The sequence below is a fragment of the Mustela nigripes genome, chromosome 14 (assembly GCF_022355385.1).
Source record: "Mustela nigripes isolate SB6536 chromosome 14, MUSNIG.SB6536, whole genome shotgun sequence".
Lineage (NCBI taxonomy): Eukaryota > Metazoa > Chordata > Mammalia > Carnivora > Mustelidae > Mustela > Mustela nigripes.
In genome coordinates, this window is record NC_081570.1 from 95277016 (window position 1) to 95295544 (window position 18529).

The 18529-nt window shown below is 35.7% G+C and overlaps 1 protein-coding gene across 3 annotated transcripts in view; it reads left to right on the forward strand.

The window, feature by feature from the left end:
- The window catches only part of CEPT1 (choline/ethanolamine phosphotransferase 1), a 36373-nt gene extending 19294 nt beyond the window's left edge, over nucleotides 1-17079 (forward strand). For 2 of the 3 annotated variants that reach the window (XM_059375712.1, XM_059375714.1), the window contains exons 5-9: nucleotides 7215-7299; nucleotides 13984-14115; nucleotides 14794-14952; nucleotides 15459-15584; nucleotides 16184-17079. In XM_059375712.1, coding sequence (XP_059231695.1) covers nucleotides 7215-7299; nucleotides 13984-14115; nucleotides 14794-14952; nucleotides 15459-15584; nucleotides 16184-16303 — 622 coding nt within the window. In that variant the 3' untranslated portion in view covers nucleotides 16304-17079. Of the gene's footprint in view, nucleotides 1-437; nucleotides 523-7214; nucleotides 7300-13983; nucleotides 14116-14793; nucleotides 14953-15458; nucleotides 15585-16183 lie in introns of all 3 variants that reach the window. The other variant, XM_059375713.1, reaches the window with a different exon arrangement.
- Nucleotides 17080-18529: the final 1450 nt, after the last annotated feature.

Sequence of the window (18529 nt, forward strand, 5' to 3'; positions counted from 1 at the left end):
TGTTTCTTCAAACACATAGATGACTGTGCACTGGAACTTCTGGAAAACATTCCTTTCCAGAGAAGTCTGGGTAGGTTCTGCCACGGACGGGACCTACGTTAAAGATAGTGTGATTATTTGGCAAGTAGTATTCACTACTTAGGTAATTAAGAGTTGACTCTGTTTTTAGTTCTGGTGTTACCAGCTCCCTTTTAACAAGTCATTTATTCAGTTTGTTACAATTAGAATTTTTAAACTTTTCTACTATTTTGGTGTGGGTAAGAAATATACATGTTTGCATAAGGATAGTAAGAGTACTGTATAAATTGTATCATTGAATCTTTATATGTTATTATATGGGTAATGCTACCTTCTAAATCTGTTTTTGCTACCTGTAAGGCTCTTTGGCAAAAGCTCTGAGTAAAGTTATTTTGAAATGTTTGTTTCCTTATGCATAGATTCGATGTTACAGAGTCCCAGATCATAATTATAATATGCCAGCTTCTCACAGGAACCCTGGGACCTTGGTTCTGGAACTTCACGGTAACTGCTAGAATATTCATGCTGTCCAATGAACAGTGGCGTGAACTCAATAAAGACAGCACCTTTGTCATGCACAGAGTAATTGAAATGTAAAAAATAAAAAGCCTTCTGGTGGTATTTCACAGACAAACAGGTTAATAGAAAATAATTTTAATATATATAGGGCAATAAAAATCCACCCTATTAAAATTTTTTGAAAATAATATTTCTGGTGATTTGATGCTAAAAAAAATTCTCTCTCACCTACTATACCTAATACAATTTTTGCTCTATGTAGTATTTTTTTTAAAACAGATACCTTTCCACCATTAAATAGATTTTTTTTTGATATTTATATTTTGAAAACAGAATAAAGTAAGCAGAGTTTCCCTTTAGATTAGTAAGTTGAGGGGACTCTTAACAGTAGTAGGAGAGATTCTGTGTATTCTCTTAAATCTTTTAGAATATGTCCTTTAAGCAATCTAGTACCATTTCTGCTTCTGTTTTCAATGATCTTCATTTTTTAGAAAATTAATGCTTGAAGCTATTCTCATTTCTATTTGTATCGTTTATTGTTTTCTTCTCTTAGTTGTGCTTTTAAAACTAGTGTCCTTCGCTTTTCATGTTACTTTAGCCATCTTTTGAATACCCTCCTTTTTCAGGTTTGGTTTGTTTTTAATAAACACATATTTCCTTAGTTAATGCTGAGTGAATAACCTCTCCTTTTCCTCTCATATTAGAATTATAATTTTGACCTTAAGAATTCTAAAAGTTCAGAAAGATTTATTAGAAAATGGTTTTCCAGTAGAATAGCCAAGAATTCTTCACACTTCAGTATGAAAGGTTTATTCACAAGAAAAAAAGAGCTTAAATTCCATTTATTTTGCATTCACGGAACATTGGGGAACTGTTCATGTGGACACCTACAGATCGTTCTAGCAATACAAGGCTGCATTAGGTTTCCTATATTGAATCCCCGTGCCCAAAAATGTTTCAGTAATGTGGTAGAAATAGTTAAAGTCTAGTAGCAGAGTTCTTTTCTGAAAAGTATCTTGTAGCATTGTAAATCCATTTAATCAGTAGTGGTAGTGACGTCTTTGGGGACAGATTAATAATGATAGTCTAAATCTTCCTCCCCCACACACAAAATAAGCTTAGAATTTGGAAAATACTGAGAAGTACTCTAGGCATGATTTAGAAGCAAAACAAAAAGCCATTTTTATTTGAGTTCACAATGTATTTGCACAATTATTTGTGGGAGTCCTTCCTAGGGTGGAATAATGTGCATAGTTCAGAATGTGTCACTGTTAGCACCCCTCTACCCATAACCTGTCTTCTGGTACTTTCTTCAAAGACCTGAAGCTTACACTTACTGCATTTGTCTAGATTTATCATTTTTGTTGGCTCATTTACGATTATTATTAGTTACACTCACCAAAGGTCTTTCTCCCCAGTGTTCTTAATGAAAATACTCAGTGTATTGACCATATTACTTTAATCTTGTTTGTTTCTGATAACAAAGTACCTGTATATATAAAGCCTTCCTATTAAAATGTTTCTAGAAACTAATGCATTTTAATTTTAATATCCTAAAAAATCTTTTGGAAATACACTCTTTTATCAGTTGCTAACTTGCACAGATTTGCTTTTAATATTTGTTGCTTTGATTTGATCATTGAGATGAGACTGTCATAGTTTCTTTGTGGGTATTTCTTTTCTTTTCTTTCTTTCTTTTTTTTTACAAAGTTCGGGGGAAATAAGCTTAAGAAAGAGTTAGTTCTTCATTATATTTTGTTTCCAGTTAATTTATTAGCATTTAAACTTCTTATTCTGTTGCTTTTGTTTTCTACCAATTTAAGGAAAGTTGTTTTAGTATGTAAGAAGCATCATCCTATGTGGGCTGCTTAGTGATAAAAAGTTAAAGACTTAGGACAGATTTTACCCCAATTGATCAGCATACTAAAGAGTTTTAGCACTATTGTAGGTACAACACTTCCAATTTCTTGGAAAAGTCAGTTAACCTGTGTGACTGAATTTCCTCATCTGTAAAATGGTGGCAGAAGTTCTACCTCCTGGGATAGTTGTGAAGATTAAGAGTCAAAATGTAATGTGTTATCTATAGTTCCTGGTGCATAGTGTTTGTTACCACTATTATTATATTAATTTTAAGACCTGTGTTAGTAATTCCCTACAGTTTCCAGATTTCTTCCAGAATTCATTGTGCTAGGAAGAGTAGGTCCATGATCCCTTCCTTTAACTCCATCAACATTATTACTAAAGAGGTGAGAGGACTCTCCTAATTCTTCCATTTCCAAGGATGTAAGGGTCTGCTGTCCCCTTAAATGTGAGACCTAAATTTTAGTTCCTCTTAGAGGACTGACTATGTTTTAGCCTTTGGGTGTTTTTGTCTTCCTATTCAAAAACCACTGGATGGGTTACTATTGTTTGTGGTTTTTATTCTTCTCAAATAAGTGAAAGATCCATGTAATAATTCAAGTGGTAGATAATTCGGTTTTAAATAATTCAGCTTATCTCAAAAATAGATGCTTAGACTTTCTCTGTATGTACCACTTGATTTTAAAATATAGCTATCATTCACTTGTCTGGTTAATGTTACTTAACATTTAGCTTGCCTTACCCAGTTTGTCCATTATCAAGGGTAGGAAGCAACGTATTGGAAGGGAGTATGATCAACTTCTAGACCACTCTTCATGGCAGTCTACCAAGATTTCACTCCACCCATGCTGTTTCTGGTATAATAAGTATTCTGGTTATGTAAAAGCTCCCTAGAACTTCAGATCCATTTATAGATACTTGCAAATCTGTGGTTAATAACAATCTAATTCTTGAATTGGATTCCAGACACCCTCAGTGAATGTCTTTTCAAACAAAATTCTTCTTTTTAAATAATCAATAGCTCACAAGTCAAGTTGTACAAATCTGGGGTTGTTTGATGTTATGAATTTAACCCTAGTGCAAATTCTGTGTTAACCAAGGTAATAGCCAACCCAAATTATAATAACACAATTATATTTACTTACCATGTGTGGTTTAACAAACAAATTATGTTTGCAAATTAGCTGCAAATATATCTTTGAATGCGTATGTTACCTGTACAAGAAAAATAAACTTGTCTTATTTCTGATATTAGAGTGGAAATACATAAAACATTCTGGGAAAAGATGGTTAACATGCTTACCGAATTTCACAGAATGTCAGTTAAATCCCTTTACATACCTCAGTTATTCCTGAGTCTTGTTGGGATTCAAACCAAATGCATTTGTTAGGTATCTCACTAAACACTGAGAAATAAAAAACTCAAAATAGGAATTTTCTTCATAATTAGTTAACATAGGTAGTTTGGGGTTGTTACACCCCTGAGTCACATTTTAAACCTGTAATTCTGATGTAATAACTGATCTAGGCTGCCTTTCTGTTGGGATGAAGGCCCCATGAGTTCTGTCCAACTAGAGAGTTTCTGTTCACTGGTTAGAAGTTAAAATTACTCATATTCATTTAAGATACCTTGATCTCTTTACCTCTTCATTCAATAGACCATTGAGATGTTGTTCGAAGTGTAGGGCCCAGGGGATTTATTATGAATATTCAAAGTTATTTTAAGTGCCATATTAGAGCCTCCCCACCAGAAGAATGAGGGAGCTTAGTCTCCACAACTGACTTGCTTCTTTCCCTTTGTCTTCTGTGGCAGCTATCAGTAATCAGAATGTTGCTTATTGCTGGCTTGTGGTAGCAATTTAGTTGGATTTTACACAGCAATTGGGGAAGTTCCTTTTGTACTTTGATAACCTGTGCTACAATGAAGTGGAAATAAGAAATTATTTAAAGCAGTACCATTCAGGATATTCAAATACCTTCATGGTTATAGAAAATTAAGTAGATTATCATCAGATTACCCCCCTCAGAAACTTTTAGGTTGTGGCAATCTAATGCTGTAGAGACCTGTTTTCCCATAGGTCTTGTAAAAGAAATCACTCTGGTGTTTTGGATGCTGTTGTACCATATATTCTTTGTATCTCGAAGGGCTTATTTTTGGTATAGTTATAGAGGATGATTTTGTTTGTTTGTTTTTTGAGTAGTCCCAACATTTGGGAATTTTATCACCTATGTTATTATTTTGAAAATAATAATAAGGAAGTGACTACAGAAATGCCAGATTCCTGGCTTTCCTTAACAGTCTTCCTTCAGGATAACTGTCTTTCTTCCCCAGCCGAGAGGAGAGAAATGAGCCCTGTCCAAATATATGTTACAATAAGTTCAGCCCACACTAAGAAACTTCTTAGTGGAAAGGTGGGAAGGTTAACTGCCACATAACCAGCTCTTTCCTTAATAGAATCATTGACTTTTTTGTTCATTGTTAATAGCTTCTGCCTCCTGTCCCCTAATACGCTTACTCAGTTTCTGCCTCTGGGGATGGCCTCTTACTGCACCTTTTAGATTGACAGTCAAGATTAGAGCCACACCTCCAGGAGTGGTGATAGGCAGTTCTGATTCAGAGCAGGAGGGGCTTATCCAGGAGTACTGAGTATTCCTCTAACTCAGATAAGCAAACAGGAAAAAATATTCCTAACTACCTACAACTGGTAAGTAAGCTTTCCTGCACTCTCCCTCCTAACATTAAGGCATTGTTGATCTAAATACAATGACAGTATCTGGATGGGTTTGAAAATTCTATCTTCCAAAATTTTCGAACAAGCTAATCCATAAAATTTTACCTAGGAATCCCATTTGGGGCTTTGTAAAGATCTTTCATGTTTCCTATTCTCTTTTACATTCATCCGAGGTACAAAGATTAATTGCATGAGGTTCCCTCCATTTTTATTTTGTAATTCTATACTTCTGGCCCTTCCCCTCCCAAAAGGCTACTTCATATATCCAGCAAAATGTTATAAGATGTCTGCCCTTCTCCACCCAAGACAGAGTCGATCATCTTTGACACCTGCTTAGTCTCCTGAATCTGCTACTGAGTGTAATTCCCCTTATTGGCAACACCATTCATCAGGTCAGCTCTACAGATTCTTTTTAGCCTAATTCAGTCCATTTTTTCCCCCAATAAATGTGTATTTAAAGAGAACTACATCACAATTTGTTTGCAACTTAATAAGCTTCTGTTAAAAAGACATTCTTAAGCAAAGAAAGCTCAATTTTTTTTAGTTGTGAGAGACTGGTTTCAGGTTAGTATTTATTATGGGCATGAAAGCTTACATATCTAGCTCATGTTACATGTTTTAAGTGTCAATTTTAGAAATGGGGGTTTCATTCTATTCTGGGAATTGAATCCCCTTACTGTTGATACCTATTTTTCTTAGACTAATTTTTTAAAAATTTACCTTAATAGATTATTCACTTCATTTAAAACTAACATAAAAAAGGTATGCAGTGTATGGTCTCCTTCCCATCCTCATCTCCCAGCTGTCCATTCCCACACTGTCCTCTTGAATAGGTAACCACTGTTCTTAGTTTGTAATGTTTCCTTCCAGAAATTTGTTATGTAATTGCTGGCAAAAAAAGAAAGAAAGAAAATATTATTTTCCTTTTTACACAAAAAAGATACTATTTGTACACTCTGCAGCATTCCTTTTCACCTAATATACCTTTGATATTTTTCAGTATCACTATGTAGGGAGCTGCCCACTCCTTTTTTAAGAACTACCAAATATTCCATTGTATGGAAGTACCAGAGTTTCTGTAACTAATTCCTCACTGAGGGCTATTTTAAAAATTTTCCTATTATAAATAATGCTGTAATAAATAACCTTGTGTAAACATTTTGTGCAATCATTTCTCTAAGATAAGTTCTGAGAATTTTAGTTTGGATCCAGTAATCTGAGAATGATGATTTCAAGATTATACAAAGTGCTAGTCTATAGAAAGAAAGGAATACCAGTTTGTGCTTTGCTCCTCAGTCTTTTTGTCCATATTCTTTTTTTTTTTTTCAGACTTTCAGACCTCTAATTTCTACTGCCCTGTTTTTGTACCAGGTTTGTCTTTTCTTGACTCTAAGATCATTTTCAGCAACCTCAAAACTAATTCTTGGCTGCTTTCAGTTCTTCTTTCCAGAAATCTTAGAGTAGTTGACCTAAGGATAAGAATTTGATTGAGAATTGAGTGAAAAAAAGTTTTTTTCAAACCCCCTTCCATGGAAGGCATTAACTGAATATAACTAAAGGGCAGTAAATTTTGTAAGATATCAGTGATAATGTTATTTTTGTAAAAACTCACCATTTCCTTCACTTGGTATTACAAAGCACTTGTTTCAAGATTTCATATTATATAGCAGTACAATGCAGTCCTCTCTGCTTGAGACTCGAAATTTAATACACACATATCCTGCCCAACCCCTTTTTTCTTGTTTCTGGTGTTTTTTTGTTTTGTTTTGTTTTTGTCTGTTTGTTTTTATATTTTTGGTGGGAAAGGTGAAGCTATAGTTTCAGCCCAACTTCAATGAGTCAGAAATTTCCTATGGAAAGGAGGGGTTTTTATTGCTCTGTGAAATTCATCAAATTAAATTAAAAGCCTCTGGATTTTATTTAATTTTGCTCATAACAAATTTTTGACACCTCCTTTTCCCCTCTCCTCAATATTTGAGATTTTTTTCTATTGTGCATGATAGAGGAATGCTGCTAAGCTTGCAAGTAATTAACTTGAAATTGTTTTGAGTAATTCTGCTTTTTTGGCTTTTTGTACCTAATCAGAATTGATGTGACTGAAGTGCAAATCTTCATAATAATCATGCATTTGCTGGCAGTGATTGGAGGACCACCTTTTTGGCAGTCTATGGTAACTTTGTTCACATTGTGTATCCCATGTAATGCATGTTGTCTTTCGCTTGTGTTTTCCAGTATAGGATAATCCAGTTAAAGGGTGATATATAAAATTATTTTACTCTTTATGAAAATGAAAAACCACAGCAATGGTAGGACACAAACTTCTCTTTAGGGCATGGTGAATTTTATTACTTGGAGTTAGGTCGTACATTAGGTCCATTCCTTGGCTATTGTTTTTGAAGGGTATTTCAATTATTATTTGTTGACCCATTTTACATCTGAGGAAACAGCAGGTGGTATAACAACTTAACCAAAGACAGGGTGAGACTTTTTTCTCTCTTTCTGAGCTATATGAGTCTACTAGTTTTTCTGTCATATGCTTAAAGCTGAATAACAAATGCTTACTGAAATTGTGCCATAGAATTTTTTCAACAAGCCAGGACTTTGATTTTCAACCTGACCCATATACACAGTTTTTGGGTTTTTTTTCCCACAAATTTCTGAAAGAGGGAACATAATATATATAATATGTGGGCCAAGACTTAGGAACCAGACTGCCTGAGTTCAATCAGGCTCTGCTGCCTGTTATGTGAACACCATCTATTATTCAACTCTCTGTGGCTGAGTTTCCTCCTCTGTAAAATGAGGACAATCACAGTACTTTTTTCGTTGTTATTCTTTTTTGTTAAATGAGTAATGCATGTAAAGCCTTTAGAACAGTGTGTATCTAGTATCAGTGAAAGCCGTTCTTACGGTTGCAACTTTTCCTTCCAGATTTGAGTCACAGTCGTTTGTAAGCCCTGGTCCAGGTAATTGCTGATCAGTATCAACACTGCTTCAGAATTTACAGTTCATTTGGTGACATCTCACCAAAAGATGTACTACTCCAAACAAACAATTCTTTAAAAAATATATATATATATCAGATTGATTTTAGGGTATAAGGGAATTGACTGAACAAGATCTTTCCCACACTTGATTCACTTTATGATGGTAAATTAGCTACTTGAGGAGGTGTAGTTGACATACTTCCCTGTATACTCATCACCAGAAATTGTTTAATGCCTTTTGTTGGGAGGATAGGGTTGTGAAGAGGGAGGAGATAAAGGAATAAAAATAATCCATAGTCAACCAGGAAAATTCTGAAACTATCCAGTTATGTATATAATATCATTCAAATTCACATCTTTCCTACACATTAGTCTCAAAAGCCAGTAGGGTCTTTAGTGAAATCTAAGATATATTCTAGTGAAATCTGAGCTCTGTGGATAGAATATGGACATAGATAGAATATGGACATACATACATAGAGATAAATAGATACAGAGAATTTTATTATTTTTACTCTCTACAGTTGACCCTGAATAACACAGGTTTGAACTATGAGGGTCCATTTATAAGAAAAAAAATTTTTTTTTAAAGTTTTATTTATTTGTCAGAGAGAGAGAGAGAGCAAAGGCAGGCAGAGTGGCAGGCAGAGGTAGAGGGAGAAGCAGGCTCCCTGTTAAGCAAAGAGCCAATTGTGGGACTTCATCCCAGGACACTGGGATCATGACCGGAGCCAAAGGCAGCCACTTAATCAACTGAGCCACCCAGGCGTCCCACAAAAAAAAAAAATTTTCTTTTATACAGTACAGTAAATGTATTTTCCTTATGATTTTCTTCATATCATTTTCTTTTCTCTAACATCCTTTACTGTAAGAATACAGTATATAATACATATACAAAATACATGTTAATTTATTATGTTATCAGTAAGGCTTCTGGTCAGTAGTATGTTATTAGTAGTTCAGTTTTGAGGGGAGTCAAAAGTTATATGCGGATTTTCAACTGCATGGAGCTGGAATGGGGTTTGAGTACTCCTAACCCTCGTGTTATTTGAGGGTCAGTTGTATGTTGACTTAAATTTTTTGTATCCCTTGACCATGTTGATTATTATGTTCCTAGGCTTTGTGCTTTATACCAAAATCTCCCCTCTTCCAAAAATTTTTTAAGTATCTTATCTTAAACATGTATAAATTACCTGTAGAGTTTTGTCATACCAATAGCCAAAAAACTGATTTCTTGCTTGATCATTGGAAAACAAGTCAGTGTTGGTTATATACACCTGATTATCCTTATCAGTATGGGAATGCATAAAGCATTGCAAATAAAGTTATAGGCTATACACACATCCTTTTTTTTTTAAGAGAGAAAAGGTGTAAGATGGGGGGGTGGGGCAGAGGGAGAGAGGATCTTTTTTTTTTTTTTTTACAGTGTGTGAGGAGAAAGAGAGAAAGTGCACTATTGTTGTGGGGGGACAGATGGACAGAGAGAATCCCAAGCAGGCACTATGCCCAGCAACCAGCTCAACTCAGGGCTTGATCTCACGACCCTGATATTATGACCTGAGCCAAAATTAAGAATCAGCCACTTAACTGACTGAGCCCCTATATATCCCTATTTCTTTAGGTGGTGTCTGGCAATGAATTTGCTTCAAGTGCACTTGTTACCTTATTTTACTAGGATTTATATCAAAGTACTTAACAGAATGATTTTTTTTTCAAAAGGATCAAATATTTTGTCCTATCTTTATTGATAATTAAATAATATAATCATCCTTTTTTATTATATATTTTAAAAAGTAACCTTAGTTACTGTCAGATCCAAGATTGAAAATCCCCAGGCCCAGCAATCTAGTTTCAGTAGTAGTGAGATTAGGTTGCAGTAGGGAGACAGATTGCCTTTGTCTTAGTGTTACTGGCCCTACTTTACCATCATTAAGCTGAAAGGGAAGGGCCTGATTTCTCTGGTGATATTTGGAGGCTCAGAAAAATATTGTGTACTTTGAGCTATTACCAGTACAATTCCCATAATTGGCCTCAGACCATTGTATTTTTTTCTTTTTACATAGCCCATAATTCATCATTGAATGTGGTGTTTCAAATGGCATTATGTTAATTTAGGAAGGATTACATGTAATACTCTGACTTATTTGTGTTCCAGAATGGAGGACAGATACCGGTTTCGGGCCCAAATGTGAAATCTTTGTCTCTTTTAAAGTTGAAGGCATAAAATGGAAATTGGTTTCCAAATCATCATTAAAAGTCTTCTACTGATAGGAAGCAGATTTTTGGTAACAAACAAAAACAGTACAAATGTTTTCATATAGCTGATTCCAAAAGATCAGCTGTTTTGCAAAGATAAGTGATTTATATCTGCTGTTTATGAATTACCCATTTTTTGCTGCTGCTTTTTTTTTTTTTTTTTTTTCAGAGAAGGTGGGTTTTTACCAAAGTCTGTAATTAGTTCTGTTGGTTTTGGTTGGTTATTTTTTGTGTTTTTTTTTTTTCTTTTTTCGAAGGAAAGAAATTATTTTCATGCACAAAAGTCAGTGCAAGGTTAACACATTGCAAGACACAAAACAACAGCCCATATGTGGATTTTTTGTATTGCTTTCCTGAAAGAGTATATATTCTTTTGGAATGTCTTGAAACTATTTTTTATCACATCACTCTTTTTTTTTTTTTAAAGGAGAATCTCATCACTTTGAAAGGGACCCACATGTAATCCCCTCATGGTTACTTTCACTGATGTTTGATTCTTTTAAATGTAGTAGTTTATTAAATATTTACTAAACCGTGAGATACCTTCTGGAATCCAGTTAAGGCAAGTCGTGAAAGACTTCAGGTGAAGTTTCAGAATTCTTTAGGTAGAACTAAAGACTTACTATGTAGTATAATTTATTTGTGTCTCATTCTTAAACTAAAAGACTGACAAAGTGCCCTTACAATTAAATAATTCAGACATGGTGATTTCTCGTAAAACACTTGGTAGACACTGTAATCATTGTTATATTGAATTTTGATGGAAATCACTTATATTGAAAGTATTTACAGTCATTGCCACATTGTTTTGAAGACAGCTAATAGTATCTAATCTCAAAGTGATACATTATATTTCTGCTGAAATTTGCAAAGCTTTATAAGAACATTTTATTATGTCCCTAAGAAAACTTGTCTTAACAAATTAATAATTGATAATCTGTATTAATCCAAACTGTTGAACCAAAACACGTCCATTGTAATCTGGTAAATCGGAGAATTTAAAACTGCTTTTCCATCTCTAACCCTGTTTAAGATCAGTTAGATTGGATGATACTATTTAAACACATAATGTGGCAGCATGAATCCAGAGGCTTTTCCCCTGGCTATAGAGCAGACACCATGACTCAAGGTCTAAAAGACCCAGAGCTCTGATAAAGGTGTTTTCAATGTAGCGTTCTTGCTATTTCTGTAGAGTGGATGCCCGTGGGTTGCTTTAGATGAGTTCCAAGAGGAGGAAGACAGAAAAGGAAAGATTGAGAAAGATAGAATGTGCCCACCCTCCTTGATCTTGGGTGGGAGGTGAAAATGGCAACAATTTTAGAGCTTTTTATAAATGGTTCAGTTGGTGCTAAGTTTTAAGGGATTGCCTGGTGAGCCTTGGGATTCCTCTCATTCTAGCTTTCCCTTCACTTTGCCTTAGATTTTCTTGTAGCTAACATCCTTTTTCTTCTTAATATGAGGGTAAGATCTGTCTTCATATTCTCCCATAACAGTAAGACTGCATAGAGAGTTAAGAGAAAGGGAGATCTTAATCTTCATTCAACAAGTGTATATTGAGCACTTATAATAAGCATGGCTGTAGAGAGAATATAAAAATCAGTGCAAACAAAATCCTACATTCAGGAGCTTATGGTTTGGTGTATATAGCTATCCTCTATGAAGGAAATGGAGAGCGTCCTAAGAATGCTTATGATACCTTCCTCCTAAGTCTATAACTCGCTAATGTTGTGGCTCAGGCCATTTACTAATTTGCCTGGCTTCTTTAATACTTCTATGTATTCTTTCTTCTTTCAACAGGCAAGAGTTTCCATTTACCTGAAAGCATTTTCACCAAATTTTAATTATAGTTGTAGTAGTATTATGGCACAGATTACTGCTACACCAGGGTTGGCACTCATGTGATATCCTGGCCCTAACACAGGCATACCTCTGTAATGGATTAATGCTTTGCTTTTTTTGCAATCTGAGGGAGTATAGTATTTCCCCCTTTGCCATACAGGTCCTTTGTCTCTGGAGGGAAAAGGAAACTATCCAGGGTATTAAATTTAAGCCAGGTGCATCAGATTAAGATTGCAATATCTCTAGTTTTCTGAACTAGAGCAGAAAAATCTCTTGGAGCTCAAAGGATCCCTGGTGTTGATTTTCTCCTTTACTGTAAACAAGTTTTGTTTTGGGCTGTTGGGTTTAGAAATGAATTAGGGAAGGAAGAAGACCATTTAGGATACTCCTTAATGTTCTGGGCTTAATTTTTAATTTGACCTACTTCATTTTAGAAAACTAAACACTGCCATACTACAGCTTGAAATTTGAACAGCTGATTACAATTTTTTTTTAGAGCTGCAGTTTTGCAAGAGGTCATAGAGCTGTGTAAACAAACTGAGTTCTTCAGAGTTTTGAAGAAATGGAGTATCTAAAGATAAAGATTTATGTCTACCAATATTACTTGGGTTTTATATGTACCCAAAAAAAGTAGGAAATGTGACATTTCCTATTTGGTTTTGAAATGGTATCCCTAAAAAGTATAAATAGCCCTAATTAAAATGTTTTCATTATAAGAACCCATTGTTTATTAAACCCTGTGGGCTTTTGGAATTTTGTAGCTGTGGTCATTTGTTTCTGTTAATAGAATATATCACTTTATGTTGCTTTATTTTCAACCCATATTGGACAAAATGTGAACCTTCTTAAAAGTGGAATGAGAAGTGCAAAAAGGAAGAAAATCTTAAATGATTTTCAAAAATTAGTACAAATGTATTTCATTTGAAATGGTGGAGATTGTGTTTGCAAGATTGAATACATTATCCCAATGCCCCCAGCACCCCACCCCTTACTTTAGGTAAATCAATCCCGTGTTTGTAGTAAACTACAAAGATACATTATTTGCTTATTGCTTATATAAGGAAACTTAACATGTTAAAATTTTGGATACACAATTGTATCTGCTTTGATGTGCTTGACGTCTTTTTTGCCCTGTATATGAATGTCTCTTGGCTGCCCTCTGCATTTTCAAGCTGCTTGTATCCTAACAGTTGGGAGTTGGGAACTCTTCCGAGTACAATCGTACAACCTTCATCTTCCATTCCCTAGTTTGCAGGTTTTTTATGAGACTGAGCGCTACCTACTGTGTCAACGAGGCACCTAAGTTTGCAGATTTTTTAAAAATCTAGTTGCAACTATTACTAGTCTTTTATGCTCCACACTTTCTCTCCCATAACAATTCATAACAAACTTCAGATTTGAATTCAGAATTCCAAAAATGTACAGAGAAAAAGGCAAAGTACACTTCATTTATACAAAGTCCAGAAGACAGTCTGTTCCACTGTTGCCAGACTTCTGGGATTTAGTTGAACTCTGCTTAGCTTGTGGCACAAATTAATGAAGTTGAATCAGTAATTTTTAAAAGTTGGTGTCAGAAGTGAGATTAATTTCTATATAGCCTCTTCTCTTGGTTATATCGTTTATAATGGAAAGAGGGAAATGTTCATTAATTTAAGTATTTGCTAAACTGGAGGGAATGGAGGATATTTGGCATTATGAATCAAACATCTGTTGTATTTTTCTTATTTTAACTTGTAAAGATTTTAATTGTTCTCTCTCTCTACCCATTAAAGATTCCAGTGCTGAATATTCAAATGAAAATTTTTCCTGCACTTTGTACTGTAGCAGGGACAATATTTTCCTGTACAAATTACTTCCGTGTAATCTTCACAGGTGGTGTTGGAAAAAATGGATCAACAATAGCAGTGAGTACATCTTAAGATTTCCAGCAATTGTTTTATACCAGGACTTAGTTTTGTAATTGCTTTTTCATTTGAATTGTATAAAATACTAGTTAATTTAGAGTTTCTGCTTAGTCTTAAATAAAAGTGATATCTAAAACTTCTCAGTTTTATCTATACATGCATATGTTTATACACCTACATGCATTTCTTTGTGTATGCACACACAGACACACGCGCATTTATACACATACATATGTTTAAAAGTATGATTGGGGGCACCTGGGTGGCTCAGTCAATTGAGCCCCTGGCTCTTAGTTTCAGCTCAGGTCATGATCTGGGGGTCCTGGGGTCGAGTCCTACATCAGGTTCCACACTCGGCATGGAGTCGGCTTGATATTTCTCTCTCTGTCTCCCTCTGCCGCTTCCCCACTTGTGCTCTCTCAAAATAAATTTAAAAGTAAAGAGAACTATGATCTGCTTTGTAAAATAAACCTGGCAGTGTAAGTAAAATCCTCAGTTTGTGCCTAACCCTGCTGCTGCTTTCTTCATTAGCTGGTCTGGTATTCAGTTACAGATACTGCTGGCTGGCAGGCACCATGAGGTTCTTAAAAATTTGAGCTGATCTGCCTTAAGCAGATCCAAGTAGTATCTGACAGTATTGAGTGTTGTTAATCCCTCCCCTCTCTTTACTCTGCACAGGGAACAAGCGTCCTCTCTCCTTTTCTCCATATTGGATCAGTGATTACCCTTGCTGCAATGATCTATAAGAAATCAGCAGTTCAGCTTTTTGAAAAGCATCCCTGTCTTTATATACTGACATTCGGTTTTGTATCTGCTAAGATCACTAATAAGCTTGTGGTAAGCACTAGAGTTTTTATTTGTTTTGTTTTTAATATTCATCTTGGTTTGGTTTTATGGCCCTAGTTTTTATTCCATTCTGTTCTGAAGTTTGCTCTCCTCCATCAACATGGGAGCCATTTTTCTCCTTGAAGCTACAGCTTGACATTATCAGAAGCTCCGTGGACCTCCGCCTGGACCTCTGCATGGACCTCCGCAGCACTTCTTTCTACTGCAGCTTAATTTGGTGCTTTAGTTTATGTGCCTTCTCCAATCTTAGTCTGTACACTCAAGGCTCTTTATGAAACACATCTTTTGGGGGGCTTCGCTGCTTGGGCTGTCCCTTTGGTGTATAGCTCTTACCCATACTTCTTGTCAGTTTTATAGTTTTGGAAATGCAACTTTCTATTAAGTATTGCTGAATAATTCTTGAAACTTGTGATTTGAGCACAAACCTGATTTACTGTGTAGCACACAGTTGCTCTAGCATGAAAGCACCTGCATCATGGTTTCTCTTTCATTTGCAGGTGGCTCACATGACTAAAAGTGAAATGCATTTGCTCGACACAGCTTTCATAGGCCCAGCACTTTTGTTTCTGGACCAATATTTCAACAGCTTTATTGATGAATATATTGTACTTTGGATTGCCCTGGTAAGTATTATACTGTGTCCTATTTCATGATTTGGAAGCCACTTGTTTTCTTGTTTCTGTCAGCCAGTCCTGAAAGATAGATCATATAATTATCATGATTTGGTATGCCAGAAAAACCACAATTAGGGGACTTGGCAAGAGTGCCTTGTGGCTTCATCTTTGAGCCATTTTTTTCATTATTCTTATTAGTCCTGCCTTCGTCAGTGCTCAGAAACTCCAGATTTCTGACTCAAGCAGGAACTGACAAATTACATCTTGTGGGCCAGTGACCTGTTTCTGTAAATAAAGTTTTATTGGAACACAGCCATGGCCATTCATTTCTGTATTGTCTGTGGCTGCTTTCGAGCTAGCATGGCAAAGTTGAGCAGTTGAAATGAAGACAAAGCCTTAAATATTTACTGTCTCTCTGAGAAAGAGTTTAATGATCCTTAGTGTAAAGGAAAAACCCTTGAGAAAATGAAATTATTAAATCATATGGAGTTGAAGTCTAATCTGAAAAGAAGGGAAGAAAGTCAGAGAAGCCCATCCTTTTTACTTTCAGGAAGCTTAGGGAAGGCCTAAGAAGGTCCCGAGAATCTAACAGTGTCTCTTCTTTCCAGGTCTTCTCTTTCTTTGATTTGATCCGCTACTGTGTCAGTGTTTGCAATCAGATTGCGTCTCACCTGCACATACATGTCTTCAGAATCAAGGTCTCTGCAGCTCATTCTAATCATCATTAATGATGTTAACTCGGTGTTATATAGGAACCTTGTTTTTTCTGCAGGAAAGAATCCAAACATATTGAGGAGAATGGGGTGGATAAGAACAAATATAATTTATAATAATCAATGATGTATAACTTTTCGTTATCAGTAACACTCCTTAACTATCCTGTGTGAGAATGGGAATTTCAAGTCCTGTCCTGTAATTGTACATGTTGTCATACAGGGTTTGGCCCAAGGAAGCATGCAGGAAAATTTGCCATGTGTTTGTAATTATCCTGGATTCAGAATAAAATTGTCCTGGGGAGCAGATCCCCAGTGGTGGAGATTTCTAATGTAGAATATTTGCAGGCCAAAAGATGGTTGCTTTATAATTTTAACAAATCATCATCTTTTAGTGACGTCCTTGTTTAGTGTCTTCTCAGGCTTTCTTTAACTAAGGAGCTCAGCTTATGGCACATATCCCACGAGCTTGTGAGATGGAATTAGTGATAAAGACCTTGAATTTGGATTGAAAGGTTTCCTATCTTTACATTGTTGAGGAAGTCATTATTTTATTGCTCAAGAAATGGTATCTCTCATGGGCTTGGGAAATCCTGTTAGCATGCAGAATAATGTGGTAACTTTGTTGATCCATTTTATTTTTTTAAATAAATATATGACCTGAAAGCCAGCCTTTTTCTCAATTTTATTCAGTGGAAAGATAACTAAGTTTTGATGTCATTTTTTAAAATTCAAGCAAAATTTATTTCTCTTCTTTAATAAATAAGGAAATTCGGTCAGCTGCTTTGTCATTATGTGTCCTGCGATCTTTCTATTTTGTTGAAGTTGTTTAACTCAAAACCTAGGAAAACTAAAAAACAGAAAACAAAAAAATGAAACATAGGAGAACTGTGTTCATTTTCCCTCTTGACAAGTTTTTTTGTTGTTGTTGTTGTACTTGTCACCCTTTAGATTATGGCTTTTTTTTTAAAGGCTATATCATTTATTTTTATGTATTTATTTTTAAAGATTTATTTATTGTTTGTTTATTTGTTTGTTTAGAAGAGAGAGCACAAGCAAGGGGGAACAGAAGAGGGAGAGGCAGAAGCAGGCTTCCTACTGAGCAGGGAGCCCGACTCGGGGCTTGATCCCAGGACCCAAAGATCATGACCTGAGCTGAAGGCAGATGCTTAACCAACTGAGCCACCTAGGCACCCTAAGATTATGTCTTTTAGGAATCTCAGGCCTTTCTCCCAAATTTTTGAGAGGCTTAGGCCTCTCTGGGCAGTTATTGAAAAGTTGTACTCCTGTTCTGGCTCCTCAGTATACTATAGTTTGAAATGAGAACCAGATATCTTCATTAATTATAATCCAGATCTGTTTCCATGGTATGTAGATAGTAAAGTTGCTTGAATGGAGGGGGACAGCAGAAAAGAAAATATTGGCTAAAACAAGATTATCTTCTTACTGCTGTTTGTTTATACTGTTGCCATGATCCTGGGTGAACAGTAGCTGTACTGCCTCAGCTGATAGGCAGAACTCTGCTTTCTCGCACTTTTTATGTCTCCATTAATCCCATGTAATCTTGAGTAGCAGTAACAGTGAAACCTTCAATTTCTTGGCTATAGTGTTGAAGTAAAGAGAAACCTCTCTCTATTTTTGCTTGCTAGCAACTTCTCCAGCATCTGGGATAGAGAAGTGCATGCAGGAAAATGCCAGGGCACATCACACATTAAAAAGTTGAAAGTTCTGGGGCACCTGGGTGGCTCAGTGAGTTAAAGCCTCTGCTTTTGGCTCAGGTCATGATCCCAGGGTCCTGAAATCGAGCCTCGCATCAGGCTCTCTACTCAACGGGGAGCCTGCTTCCTCCTCTCTCTCTGCCTGGTTCTCTGCCCACTTGTGATTTCCATCTGTCAAATAAATAAATAAATAAATAAAATTTTTTAAAACATTAAAAAAAAAAAAAAAAGATGAAAGTTCTGAAAGACAAGAGGTTTCTAAAAGTTTCCCATCCCTCACGGTATTGAAACAGAAGCTGTCATTAGAAGTATAGAGGGAAGGGCACGTGGGTGGCTCAGTCAGTTAAGCCATGGTGACTCTTAATTTCAGCTCATGTCATGATCTTCAGAGTCATGGGATTGAGCCCCACATCAGGCTCTGTGCCCAGTGCCAAATCTGCTTGTCCCACACCCTGCCACGCTCGCTTGCTCTCTCAAATAGAATCTTTAAAAAAAAAAAAAAAAAGTATGGAGGGAAGATGGT